This window comes from Rhinolophus hipposideros, assembly GCF_964194185.1.
Source record: "Rhinolophus hipposideros genome assembly, chromosome: 4".
Taxonomy (NCBI): domain Eukaryota; kingdom Metazoa; phylum Chordata; class Mammalia; order Chiroptera; family Rhinolophidae; genus Rhinolophus; species Rhinolophus hipposideros.
The window spans coordinates 1,876,096-1,890,610 of record NC_138050.1 but is presented as its reverse complement, the minus strand read 5'-3'; the positions used below and the strand labels follow the sequence as shown (position 1 = coordinate 1,890,610).

The 14,515-nt window shown below is 43.1% G+C and overlaps 1 protein-coding gene across 2 annotated transcripts in view; it reads right to left on the bottom strand.

The window, feature by feature from the left end:
• XPO4 (exportin 4) overlaps positions 1-12,024 on the bottom strand; it is a 90,545-nt gene extending 78,521 nt beyond the window's left edge. For both annotated transcript variants that reach the window (XM_081045892.1, XM_081045893.1), the window contains exon 1: positions 11,925-12,024. In XM_081045892.1, coding sequence (XP_080902018.1) covers positions 11,925-11,993 — 69 coding nt within the window. In that variant the 5' untranslated portion in view covers positions 11,994-12,024. The remainder of the gene's footprint in view (positions 1-11,924) is intronic.
• Between the last annotated feature and the right edge of the window lie 2,491 nt (positions 12,025-14,515).

Genomic DNA, 14,515 nt, shown 5'->3' with positions numbered 1-14,515 from the left:
GGAAAGGAGGGGAGGGGAGCCGGAGGGGAAAAGGGGGGAGGGGAGCGGGAGGGGAAAAGGGGGGAGGGGAGCGGGAGGGGAAAGGGGGGAGGGGGAGGGGAGGAAAGGGGGCAGGGCGGGGGGAGAGATACTTCATTATTCATTACCCACTACAATGGTACCTCGGTTTTCGAACATAAGCCATTCGGAAGACCGTTGGAGATCTGAAACGTTCGAAAACAGCCTAGGCCTCAGGATCTTGCACTCAGTGGAAGCCGCGTGAGGTGTGTTCGAAAACCCAAAGCACTTACTTTCGGATTTACTGCATTCATAAACTGAAATGTTCGTCAACGGAGACATCCGAAAGCCAAGGTACTACTGTATTCTGTGACAAGAACCTGATCCAACTTGTTTTGCTAAAAGGACATTTGACAGTATTCTGTATTCCTTTATGTCTGTAACACACTTTGATGATACAGTTCATAAGTGGACAAATGTTAAAGGTAGGTGTATATATGAAGGTGATGAAAAATTCATTGTTTTAATCATTCTATTTAGAATTTATAAATCTAAAAATAAAAATGACATAATTATGAAGCAAAAAATATGGCTATTTTCATCAATATATGTGTCATCAATGTTTTCAAAAGTATTGTCTTGTGATGATTCTAATGCAAGGAACGGAATCAGCACAATAAGAAAGAAGCTCCTAAAGGTGCGTCTGCTATCTCGGATCAGTATTCATTTTGACAGTGGGAAAGCACCAAGCAGAAGGAATGACAGAAGCTACGAGGATGACTTGAAATCTGGAATCATTATTTACAAACCTGAAGATGAACGCAGAGACAGGCAGTCACACTCTGAGCTGTGCTGCCCAGTGTGGCCGCCACTCCCCACCTGTGGCTGCAGTGGGGAGCTCCTCCAGTGCTCACACCACATTTCCAATGCTTCAGTGAGATGTGGCTCCTGGCTACCACGATGGAGAGTGAAGACACAGAAAGCTCCCTCTCCGCAGAAGCTCTGTCAGCTACTCCTCTAGGCGACATTTGCTTAACACAACAAGTAGTTGGTGAGCGCTTACTATAAGGTTACCTTAATTTACAGGCTTTGATGCAATGTTCCCAGATACATTAAAGTACAAAACAACAGCATTTATAGAGTATTTACTTTGTGCCAGGCATTATACTAAACACTTCCCTTTCAACGTAAATGAAATCATTTAATCTTCACATTAACTGTATCTTCCTATTTTAGAGAGGAAGAAACAGACACGCAGGTTAAATGACCTGCCAAATGCTACCCGGCCAGTCGCAGGCCGGCTGGCTCCAGACCCTCCGTGGAGCACTGCCTTTCAGGCCTGACATTTCTTTCCACTCTCCACGTGCGCTTCCTAGCGCAGCCAACAGGGTGAGTGTTCTAGTATCACATCTGATTAGGTCACTGTCACTCCACAGACTTGTTCTCTAACCCCTGCCCCCAAACCACAAAATAAGACAGACCAGCTTTCCAAAATTATTAATCTTATTTGGATTGGGGCCAAATAATCTTATATTAAAACATGGATATATTATAGATTAGAATGAAATTTCTATTATTTTTTATGACAGAAGTTGGGAAATTCTGAGCTTATACAAGCTGTTGGGGGGACTCCCCAGCTTCCCCCACATATATGTATTCCCTCTACTATAAGAGTCACTTTGGCATTAAAAATTGTTTGAGAATATTAAGATATGCCCTCCTACCCTGGCTTTATTCAGAACTTCATCATCTCCTTTTGAACCAGGTCAAGAGCCTCCTAACTGATTTTGCTTCCCCTGGATCAGGTTTTCCCCCTGCTGCTGTCACGCGGAAAGCGCAGGTCTGACCAGTTACACTACTGGGGGAATCCAGATGATTATCACAGCACCTGAGGCCTTAGGATAAGGCAGCCTGCATGTCGCCCTAGGCTCATCTCATACCCCTGCCTTCCTCATTTATTCATTTTTTTTCAGTCAACAAATATCACTGAGGAACTACTACGTGCAAACAAGATCCTTAACTAATACACATTAGAGTCTAGCAAGGGAGACCAGGACCCATTAAATAATCACACAAATAAAAGTAAAATTCCAAATGTGGTAGGTGACAGCCACATAGCCCTCTAAGTGCAGGACAGGTGAGTTTCACCTTTCAGGGCACATGTGCAGGCTTCCCAGAGGGTTAGGTGAACGTGACGAAGGGCACTGCAGGCAGAGGGCCTAGCACGTGCAGGGCCCTGTGACAGCACAGGGGAGGGATGAGAGACGGTGCGGCTGACGCAGAGAAAAGGTGACTGCGGAAGGTTCTAACACACTGGAAAGATAAACACTTACCCACAGCCTCACCACAAAAGCAGTCCCAGAACCCCGACTCAGACCCGGGGATGGGTCTCTGAACCCACCACCGCACTATATGCGTCCCCCGCGGCAGTCTGCTCAGACACTGGGGCCCACAAATTACTATCAAAGGCTCCCCATGTGCCGGCAATGTGCTCCACGCTGCAGACACACAGTGAGTCAACAAGCAGAAACAAACAGAAGCCCTGTCCTCAGGGCTTACTACCCAGCAGAGGAGTCAATCACAGAATCAAACAAACAGCACAAAGGTGCAGGTGTCATGCAGGTACCAAAGCCAATGGTGCTATGAAAAAGAATTACCTAGTTCAGAGTGGTCGGGCTTTTTTTTTTTTTTTTTTTTTTTGACGAAGTGAACCACAGCATTGCGATCTGAAGACTTAAATGTTAACTAGGCCAAACAGGGAGCAGTGTGTTCCGAGCCAAGGGAATCCCTGCCTGTAAGGTTCTGCAGGAGGGGACCAAATGCGACAGACCAGAGCCCACGGCCAGCCATTCATCAGTGTGGCCTGTGCAGCTGCATCAGGCCCAGCTCTTAGAAGGCCCCATGCTTGGTCTCACACTCTGCTGTCCCACCCTGAAATTCTCAATGATTTTCCCCTTGCACTTGTGATTTGTAAGTGAAGCCCAATGGAACAATGGAGCCTGTGGAAGCCGTGAAGACAGGCTGGTGGCCAGGCGCAGGTGCACTGACCTCCAAGGTGACAGTGGGGCCGCACTGGCAGCCACCAGGACCCACAGTGGGAGCAGCTGGCATGTCCCCATGCAGTAGGTCCCCGAGGTTCCTGAACAAGGACTAAGTCCAGCCTGACAGGAACTCAAGCAGTCAACTCTGTCCGAAAATTAAAAACAAGAAGTGCGCCCGGGGCAGCACGATAAAGTATTTCAGGAAGTTAGAATTCTTCAAGGAGTTGAGAGTCTCTGGTTTCCAAAGCTGCTACAGCAAAGCAAGTATCTACAGGCGTAGAAATAGAACTTAAATTGAAAGGTCGTCACATTCTATGAAAAAGAATGCTATTTTAATATAAAGCTCTGGACGTGCCATTTATTAACAAGGAAGACAATTTTACTTTTTTCTTATAATTGATGCAATGGCAGGATGTCAACAACATAAGCAGGCATTTCTAATGACATGCAAATCATTTAAGCTACTTTGGGTTTCCTGTATGACTTGTCCAAGTAACAAGAGTTCTCAGAAGCAATAAATATACACCTAAAATTAAATTCAAACTCATACAAGAGTTAAATCTTTTTAGAAAAAAAATGTTCTGAAAGAATCATCAGCTCTAAATGTACTAAAATTTCTATTTGTAAATAATCGATCAAAAATGTATCCCAACATCTTCCCAGCCTATAAAATACAGCTGCTCTAGTTAGTAACAGCTGCATCCAAGGAAGACCCTCCTCCAAATAAAAAAGTACCAGAAACAATGCGCAGTCTTGCGTTTGCCAAGAGCAACTGACATCACTGCTAATTACACTGAGAATAAACTTGCTACAAGTAAAAATTTTCATGGCCTAATGCATTTGTATAAAAGCAAGCCAAAAATATCTTCCAATCAATCAATACATCACACAAGGCATTATTTTTGTGTTGTACAAAATTATGATACCAAAATATTACTTTTGAAATTGGTAAGTTTGTTACTTAGAAAGCATATTACTCCTATTAATATTGTAAGTAATAAAATATTTTTAAGGAAATTTTTAAGGAAAAAGCTTTCTACTTTAAAACCTCTGAAACTTTTCCTGCTTTTTGAATAAGGGGCACTGCAAATTATGTGGCCAGCCTGGCTGGGACACAGAGACAGCAATAAGAACCCCGCGGGCTGGACTTTGGGGTGCAGCCAGGAACTCTGCTGAGCTCTCAGAACCTCCCTAGAAAATCAGAAAGCTGTCAGAGTGAGGTGAGACTCGGCCTAGTAAGTCAGAACCATTAGTTAGGACAGAGGAGTCTGCAGTTATAACAACCACCAAGAACGATTATGCCCCTACTCTCGAATAATCTCTTTGTCACTTTATAGTGGGCCTAATTTTTCCCACAATTATAAGTGAATAAAGCTTGGCCATCTCTTCTTCAGAATAAAGTTTACTGGTTTTCTAATACCCTGTTTCCCCAAAAATAAGACCTAGCCAGACAATCAGCTCTAATGAGTCTTTTGGAGCAAAAATTAATATAAGATCCGTATTACATTATATTATGTCATATTATGTCATAATATATCATATTAATTATACCTGGTCTTATATTATACTATATAGTAAAATAAGACCGGGTCTTATATTAATTTTTGCTCCAAAAGATGCATTAGAGCTGATTGTCCAGCTAGGTCTTATTTTCAGGGAAACATAGTAGCTCCTTCTCAAAAGACATTTTTTTTCCCTTTCTTTGCTAGCAAGGTTGTGCCTAACTAGCAGTGATGAAACGATTTGTAGAATAAAGAACAACCTAACTCAAACACAAAACCACAAATCTAGTCTTTACTCAGTCTGAGCTATGATACAGCTTTTCATTTTCTTTGAGATAAAAATTATAGCATTCAAGAAAGTAGCCATAGATTTTAAAAACACATGTAACATTCAATTTTATCAAAATTTTGTTATTTGTGATTCAATGTTTTGTATTGTGAAAAATTCAAACTATATTAAAACTTTAAAATTGAGGACTCTTGCCACTTCCAATCCCTATACAGCTATTCTTAAAAGTTTAGTATACTATATCTTCCCATTATGTTTCTATGCATATACAAATATATACGAGATTTTTCTTTTAATTTGGAAAACAACAGATCGTGCATCCTGTACTTTTTCCTCATTTATTTTGAGCATCATTCTATGTCCATTCAGATCTTTCTATTAGGAAAAAATACTACTCCATATTCGATCCACACTTCTTGAGAGTTCCATAAAATTTCATAATACCACAATTTAAAAATTTCTTCCAACTAGATATTCACATTGTTTCAGTTCTTTGCTACTGGAAGGCATATATACTACAGTAAACATTTTAGTGTACGTGCAAGTATTTCCAGAGACTGAGTAAGGCAAGAGGTGAAACAAACAGATGGGACCAAAGACATGGAGATTTTTAAGGTTTTGGTAATTTAGTGCCAAACTACCGAACAAAAACTTGCACCTTTGTATACTTCCACTAGCACCGTCTGTTTCCCCACACCTTTACAGTTTGAAACATCATTTTAATCAGTTTCTGGATTATTCTGTTCCAGCTTTCTATTCTTTTCCAATGACAGTACTACAATGTTTCAACTACTGTAGCCTTTGAGTACATTTCAATAATTGGTACACCAAGTCCTCCAAACCCTTCATTTTTCTTTTTAATTTTGTTATTCTCATCCAATTATTCTTCCAGATATATTTTCTAATTAATTAGTCAAGTTTTTTTCCCACCTCAAAAAAGGGTGAGAAGAAAAAAAAAAAAAGGGTGAGAAGGTAAGAGGAATTCTGAATGATGTCACATTCAATCTCTACATTAATGAGGGTGGAACTGCCACCTTAACCAGACTGAATCTTTGGACAAAGAAACATGGACTTCATTTAATTCTGATCTTCTATATTCTTCAAATAAGCTGGACTGTTGTTTTTCTCTTTTGGTTTTTATTTGTTGTTGTTTTTCTTTGTTAACTGGCTAGTTTTCTTTAAAAAAAAAATGTTCCTTATTCAATAGGGTCCTATAATTTATTCCTAACAGATTTTATTCCTAATGTTGAGAGCTCTTTTCCATTCTTAAACTGATCATTATTGGAATAAAGGAAATTTTGCAAATGGTTTATTCAGCCACCTTACCAAACAACTGTTGGTTCTGAAAGTTTTTGTTAATTTCCCTTGACTTGTTTTCTGAATATCACCTGCAAAGAAACATCTTTTGTTACTTTTCTTTCCAATATTTGCACTTACTCCTTTTTCTTTTCTTGCTGTTATAAGCTAGGACCTCCAGAGGTGTTAAATAATCCTTACATTAGGACTTCCTTTACTCAAGAATATCACCACTTACTAGTGGTTTCGAAGAACTGGTGTTTTTTGGGGTTTCTTTGTATTTTTATCAATTCCTAGTTTACTGAATTTTTAATCACAAAGTGCTGTTAAATTTTATGAACTGCCGTTTAGGTAACTATGGATGATTTCAAAGGTCTTTTCACATTTCTTCTCTGGACCACTGGCTATGTTCCAATTAGCTGAGTTTGACACAAGATCAACTGCAGAATACACATAATTGAATTTTAAATAGAAACTTCCCGCTAATTAGTTTTTTGAGAAAAAGAATTCTGTTAGTGCCAGTTTTCTAATATCCAGTGTTACAGCAGAGACTAAAAGACAACGTTGAAATAAAAATGCTTACTGAATATAATGCGTTTTTCCAATAAGTAAATGCTATAATCAAAACTCTTAATTTTATGACATGTGCATTGCTGATTACAAAAAAAATGAAAGCATTGTACCTCATACATAGAGGAGCTCAGTAAATACCTACTAAGTAAATGCTCCAATGTTCCCAAACACACTGGCTCTCCTAGGTCTTGGTACCGACAGGGCCCGTTGCCGCGATACCCCATCCAACTGGAAAGCTCCAATTTGTCCTTCCTGGCTCTCAGCTCAAGGCTCACCTGTTTCAAGCCCTTTCTAATTGCCCACCTCATCCTGAGATAGACGTCCCACCTCTGCACTCTCACAGAACACCAAGATATACTTCTCTTCTAAACTTTACCTAACAATTGCATACAGTTTCGCCTTTCTCCCTCCTTGCAAACAAGGTCTTTCTCTTGTCTCAGCATACACAGCTGTGTACCTCCCATACACATACAGAAGAAATGCTCTAGAATGAAGGAATGGCCAAAGACTGAATTCCAGATCCAAACCAGCTATATAACCACATGCAAATCTCTAACCATCTCTGACTTTCAGATTTTCTCATTTACAAAGTTTAAGAATATTTCTCCTACTTACTTCACAGGACTGGTGTGAGAATCAAAAAAAGCGGTAAGAATTTTTGTACAGCACTACAGCTTTGCAGGTGCTTTCAAAACATTAACCAAATTCCACTACAGTAAAAACCATGAAAACCAGTCCATTCCAGTTTTAAAACCAATACATGCAATTACTTTCCTACAAAGTATTAGTTAACAGATGTGCTCTGCACTATCTTCTATCATCACTCACTGAGGGCAATCCCGAACAGCCCACGGGTACCAGGGAAACAAAACCAAGGAAACTCAAGGCAAAGAAATAGAGCACCTTTTGGGTTTACAGTTTAAACGGATGCAATATTAATACTGGAGGAATACCAAACTTTGCCATCATGGTGTCTCTAAAATCAAAACACATCCTACATTCTAGTCACCAAAAAAAAAAAAAAATGAAAACAAGCTTCCTTCAAAATTCACCCACAATAAGGTGAGCAAAGAAAAGTACAGGACGACATGGATCTTTTACATAAACCTCATTTATGTAAAAAAGTACATTTGAAAACATCATGTATGGGTGCTTAGAGATTCTTAATATGGATACGGAACAAAGTCACCTCTTAGGAGGGAATCGGAGCTCAGGAAACTTTTACTTTCCCCTATACACCTTTCTGCACAGCCTAAATTTCTTACTATTCAGAAAAGAATCTCTAAGATTGTTTTTCTTAAATCAAGGATAATATTTATAGTATGTCATTTATGCAAAAAGAAAATCATATATATTGTAAAAGCATAGAAAAAAAGGTTGAAGTATATTCAAATTCAGTATGAATTACTGAGGAAGAAGGGAAAGGGAGATGGGGGAGACTCACTTTTTATTCTGTATATTTGTGTTATTGACATGCTTTAAAATAACATGTTCCGGTGTGGGGGGTGGAAGATGAAGGTAAGGAGGATCAAATATATGGTGATGGAAGGAGAACTGACTCTGGGTGGTGAACACACAGTGGGATTTATAGATGATGTAATACAGAATTGTACCTCTGAAATCGATGTAATTTTACTAACAATTGTCACCCCAATAAATTTTTAAAACATAAATAACATGTTCTAGTATTGCTGTTACGATTTTTTAAATAGCACAAAATGTATCTACAAATTTTCAGGTCTGTAAATGTAACCCGCTACGTTCTCACAGAGGGTCTCACTGCTGAGAATGTTAGCACAGATGTGCGGCCAGCTTGACTGACTGGTATGTGTAACATCCTCTCAAAAATGTAGGGTGAGGCATCTTAAGCAAAAGCCAACAACTGAATCTTTTTGGAAACGAAATTTTCAGGCTGCATTTTTAAAATGCTCTATTTACACAATGTTTTCAGACTAGATCATTTCACTGCATACATTATTAATTTATAAAAGTCCTTCTTCATTCTAGTCTGTTCTCCTTCAAATTTATTTTCTAGCAAGTAACCTCACTGTCTTGAATCAGAAAGTTAAGCAGTATTTACAGGCACCTACAGAATATATTCCCTTACTACTTGGGAGAGGGGGGTCACTATGCGGAGACCTATAAAACCCATAAATATTCTAAAGGGCTGACATACTACTTTATTTCACAGCTCATCCGATAACCTAAATAACATTGAATTTATGTTATTTCACTGTGAACATGTCCACAGTGAAGCAACTGCAACATCTGAAAACACATTTCAAAACTTCCTATCAGTGTAAAAAATGTAACATTTACAGTATTATAATATGTGGACTCTGAGAAGCAACATGATTCTGAAATGGAAATCTGATACAGTCTTATCTCTAACTTATCTCTCTTATCTCTAACTTATCTCTGTGACCTACCTTTGACAAGTCACTCTGACCTTTCTAAACTTCAGCTTCCCCATGTGTAGAATGGAAGGGAGAATGCTTAGACTAGGTTCTTATTTTTCAGGCTATTTCCTGAGAGAACCTGATAAAAAGCTATAGGCCCCATTACCAAAAAACGTATGTTTCCACCCCAAAATTTGCTTTCAATTTCCCTCTGACATCCATCATGGACTCCCTAAAATCTGTACTAAAAGATCTCTGAGATTGTTGTATACACTAAAACTCTTGTGCTTAGTTTCATGAAATATATGGACTACCAAATGGAAAAACTAAGCAAAAAATAATTCTGAACATCACTAATTACTCTGAATCCCAAAACATGTTCACAGTTAAAATATATAGCAATTTTCTATAAACAAAATTTCCATCAGATGGACAGCCATATGACCCACAGATGGATTTATGATAAAATCACCCATTTTTAAAAAAATATTTTAATGCTTCATAAGTAAAGAAGATTTAACAATTGTAACTACCCCAAATGAATTCATTTTCCTGCTTCCTAGTCCCCTACTCTATAGATTAGGGATGACAGACTGGTAACACACAGACCTGACTTGGAGACCCCACTATGCCAGTTTCCTGGAAAATTTGGGTTAATTACTTAGCCTCTCCATCCCTTAGCCTATCAAATGAGAATGGAGGCCTCACAGTCAGAGGATTAAAGAGGTACAGTGCCTCTCAGAAAGTCAGCACTTAATCAGCAAGCGATCATCACTAACAAATTGGAATGCAGATTTCATACTGGGAAATGATGCAGTAACTGCTCCTCTTACACAGTTTTGGTAAACATTTTTAAATGTTAAGTAGTAATTTCTAAAAATAAGAATTTCCTATGTTTAATAACATTACATCTTTCCCAATACTCTTCTCTGGAAAGATTTGAAAGTTGTAAACAGATACCTACACAACATATTTGAGCGGTGGTGAGACGAGATTGAAAGTGATCCAGCTTTAAAAGGCCAGGCAGATCTGAGTTCTAGACCTAATTCAGCCACTCAGGTGATTTAAATTCTCTCTCTCAAACTTGTAAGCTGTTGCAAGGAGTACTAAAGTATGCAAAGCACCAAGCACAAGGTCTGGCGTACAGTATGCACTCAATAAACAGTATTTACTCCTATTCCTCTCAGCTATTCCCTTACAGATGATAAAATTAGCTTTCCCAGGGAAGAAGGAGGCACTGGCAAGCATAAATCGTAATATTCAGGCCAATAATGGACACTGATTTTCTCTTATCAATGTAAGAACTAAAGCAGTGCGGTTTGGGTCACATACTCCTTCCAGAGTCTAATGAAAATGGGGCTCCTAGAAAATTTTCAGGTATTTCAGGAAATGCCCTGCCAGGGATCTTAAGAACTTTGTATTAAGGGGGATACTAGCTACACAGTTTTTTGTGGACTTAATTTGCAAGACTGAAAACTTGTCTATTCAGTTTTGTGACAAAATGTTTCACTTAACTTTGGTTATAATGAAGCAAGTAAATCCTTTTTTTTTTAATACCCCCTTTAAAAAAAAAATTATTGCAGAATATTGGGAAACTGTGTGTCTCTCCAGGGCCCATCAACTCCAAGTCGTTGTCCCTCAATCTAGTTGTGGACGGCTGGCGCAGCACAGCTCCAAGCCCAGTCACCATTTTCAGTCTTAGTTGCAGGGGGCACAGCCCACCATCCCATGTGGGAATTGAACCCTCAACCTTGTCGCTGAGAGCTCACACTCTAACCAACTGTGCCATCCAGCTTGTCTTCAATTTAGTTGTGGAGGGCGCAGCTCACTGGCCCATGTGGTAATCGAACGGGCAACCTTGTTGTTCAGAGCTCCCGCTCTAACCAACTGAGCCATCTAACCAACTGAGCCATGCAGCCGCTCCTAAATCCTTTTTATTAGCCACGTCAATTCCATGAGCTGAATTTCATGGCCTGTCTGGTGTTGTGTGGGAAAACACCAGATAAATGAACTACAAGCTGTGCTAGAATCAGTTCAAATATTTTCAAGTGTGATGTTCGAACCAAAAGGTAAAGAAAAAAGTCCAAAAAGGTAACAAACCTGGCTGCATTCAATTCTTACAAAGACTGGATCAATTCAAGGACTCACATGAGCCTCGAAATCCCCAAAAAAAGAATCTACAAATACGGAAGTCAATTCAAACTGCAAAACCGAGCCAGAAAACACACACAGTTCACAAGTAGCTGAGTCCAGCCTATCCCGACGGCAGCCCCTGCGAGGAAGCCTTTTATCCTCCATCCTTCCCGAACTCCCTGCGTCAAGAACCTCCTCTCAGAGCTGTTGGGGCCAGAATGAAGTGAACGCGAGACCACGGGGAGTACCGGACAAAGGGTGGCCCCAATGACCTTGGTCCCAAAGACTGCCCTCCCTCCGGCTGCTGTCCCTCCACGTGCCGCCGCCGCGGTGACCCCGAAGCCGGTGAAAGCGCTTGGGGACTTGAAGGCTGCTCACAGCTCCCGCCGGGCCGGCCCTCGCTCCGGGCACCTGGTCCAGCGGCACGCGCAGGGCCCCGCGCCCGCCCCCGGCTCTATACCCAGGCTGCGGGCAGATGCGGGTGGACACGGCGGCCCAGGAGACCCTGTGCCCCCAGCCGCACAAGCACGGAAGGCGCAGCCCCAGGAAGAGGACGCGGCAAGAGAGCAGGATGGAGACCCCCGCGCCACAGCGCCGCCTCTCCTCGGCGGCTCCGGGGAGGCCCAGCGGGCGGCGAGGTGAGCACGGCGGGGCCGGGAGGCCGCGGAGGCAGGAGAGGGTGCGGCGCGCTCACCATCAGAACTTTGGCCGCGTTCTCCAGCTGAGCGATCACTTCAGGGGGGCCCAGCGCCGCCGCCATCATGGTCTCTCTTCAATGACGCGCCATGCGCTGCATTCTGGGAGAGGCGCCTCGGCCGGCCAATCAGCGCGCCTGGAAGGCCAACGCGCTCCCGAGTGGCTCTGGCGGTCGGCGTGGGGGCGGGGCCGGGGAGGGGCGTTGGGCGGCGTGGTGCGGGGGACCCGGAGGGAGGGAGCGGGCGGGTTGGCGGCGAGGACTGCGCATGCGTGCTGCCGGCCTGGGGTTTTCGGGGGCGGGTGACCATGCGCCCCGGCCCCACCCGGACGCCGGAGCTGTCCTCCGTTATGGGATCCACGCTCCGCCCCGCGTGGGGGACCACCTTGCGAGCGAGTCCTCGGATCGGCCTTCCAGAAGGCTTGCGTCTTGCGTCCCAGCCTCCGTCCCTCTTGGCCACAAAAGAGCGCATTCCGAATGGAACGCTCCTTTTCCTGCGAGAGGTGGCCAGGCGGACTGGGACAGCAGGCCCTGCGACCCCGGCGGGAAGGCCAATGTTCCCTTGCCAAGGCTGCCTCCCACCGGGGAAACGGGGCGGCCCTTGACCAGCGAGCCCGCGAGGCTGCCGGCTGCGTGGTGGAGCGCGGGTGGGCCCGTGTGGGCCGGCCGGCCGGCCGAGTGCCTCCCCTCGTGACTCCCCGTGCGGGCAGGTGGCCCTGCGCAGCCGTCGTCGCAGCGCTCACTCGGGCTCTAACTCGACACATTTGTGTGGATGAGACGTGTGTTTCGTTGTGAGCCGACACCCACTCCTGTAACGTCTGCCTTTCGGTGTTACTCAGCTTCCTGGGACTACACAGTGAGGAAAGTGAAGAGAGTGCATAAAATGGAGTCCCTTTAACCAGGCTGCTGAAGTCATTAACATTTTTATCATTTAACGGCTTAAAGTTATCAACATTAACATGAAGGTTGTGGCATGAGGAAAGACCCTGTTTCTCTTAAGTATTCCGGGAACTTCAACTTTTCGAACTTTCCCGCCCTGTGTCAATGCCGAACATAACCAGACCTCCAGATAACCCCGCTTCCCCCCCGAAGGACTCGCATCCAGCCTATCTGACATCCATCGTCCAGACCACTAGACCTGACCAGACCTCCGGGTGCCCCTCGTTCAGGCGCCTCACATCTGACTGAGAACCGTCCTAGACCCATCCTAGGGCTTAGAAAGCAGGACAGATAATTCTCAACAATGACTTTGTACTATCAGAACTCAAGTTTTTCCTTTGAAACACTCTGGTTTTTTGCCTAGCTGTGTACCAGGTTTGCAAACCCTAGAACCCTTGAATAAATCCTCGTCATTTATTCCTAGCAAAGCCCCCAGACTTTTTGAGTTTGCTTAACAACAGGAAGTCAAATTCATTTCAGTGTTTTTAAGTTTCCGCTGTTGAAATCTTTGTATTCATTTCCTCTTCCTGGTTATAAGTAAGTCACACTTTTGAGGTTTTATTATTTTTTTATGTCACTGCAACAATAGGTTGCTCACAATTCCTGGATGCCTGCTGGAGCTTGGGTTAAAGACCACCAGAGGCCACCTCGTTCCTCTTGTGCATGAACTTACAGGACTGTTGCCTATAACCAGTCAAAAGTAGTAAATGTTTCTCCCTTTCAGACCGCCCACTTATTATAAAACTGCTGTCACGCAGGGGGTCATGCAGGGTCTGGCTCTCATGCCCCACATAAGAACGCAGGACATGCTGAGGCCAAAAAGGAACACCCACGGAGCCATAGGTAGGGGAGTCATACCACTGTAGTCTCGCTGGCGGCTAGGTTGGAGACACAGGAGCCACACTGTCTACAACCCGCACTCCGCCGCTTGCCAGCCCAGCCACCATCTTCTTGCTAGCCCCCATTTTCTGCTACCATAGTCACAGCAGTTATATTAGTGGCCAAATGCTCACTGCTTACAGCTGACGGCCAACTAGCCACAGCTGACGGCCATCCAATCACAGTGGACGGCCATTTACTACCCGAGTGAGCCCCTTTCCACCTGAGGGCGAGAGCCTGGAAACTGCACTCCTGGCCCTGTCCCCACAACTGCCACAGGCCCTTCACCTATTCCCAGCCCCCTTGTGTGTAGCCAATGTAAATTCTTTCAACAAAACTAACACCTTTCTTCCCTGAAACATAATATATGAAAGCGCCCAGGACTGCAGACGTGTTGGTCTTTTCTATCCAGCCCTGTGGCTGGTAGCTTAGACTGCACACCCCAGGACCAGCCTTTCTGGCTAGCACATGGCTCCATAAATGCTTCCTTTGGAAAAAGCTTTGGGCTGTGAAGGTTTTTATTTAACAATGTCGTGGGCTTCAAAATTATTCCTACTTATCCTTCACCAAAAGTGACTATGCAATGTACTTTTTCTTGGACACAAAAGTTTGTTTTCTGGGTGCTTTCTGATATTTTTTTTTCTTTTTTTGGTGGGGTCTGTTTTATAGTCAACTTTACTAAATTTTGTCTTTTCTAAGTTAGTGGCTCTCGGGAAATATTTGTTAAGCAAAAGTATAGTTACTGATTATCTCCACTGGTGCATAGAAAAAGC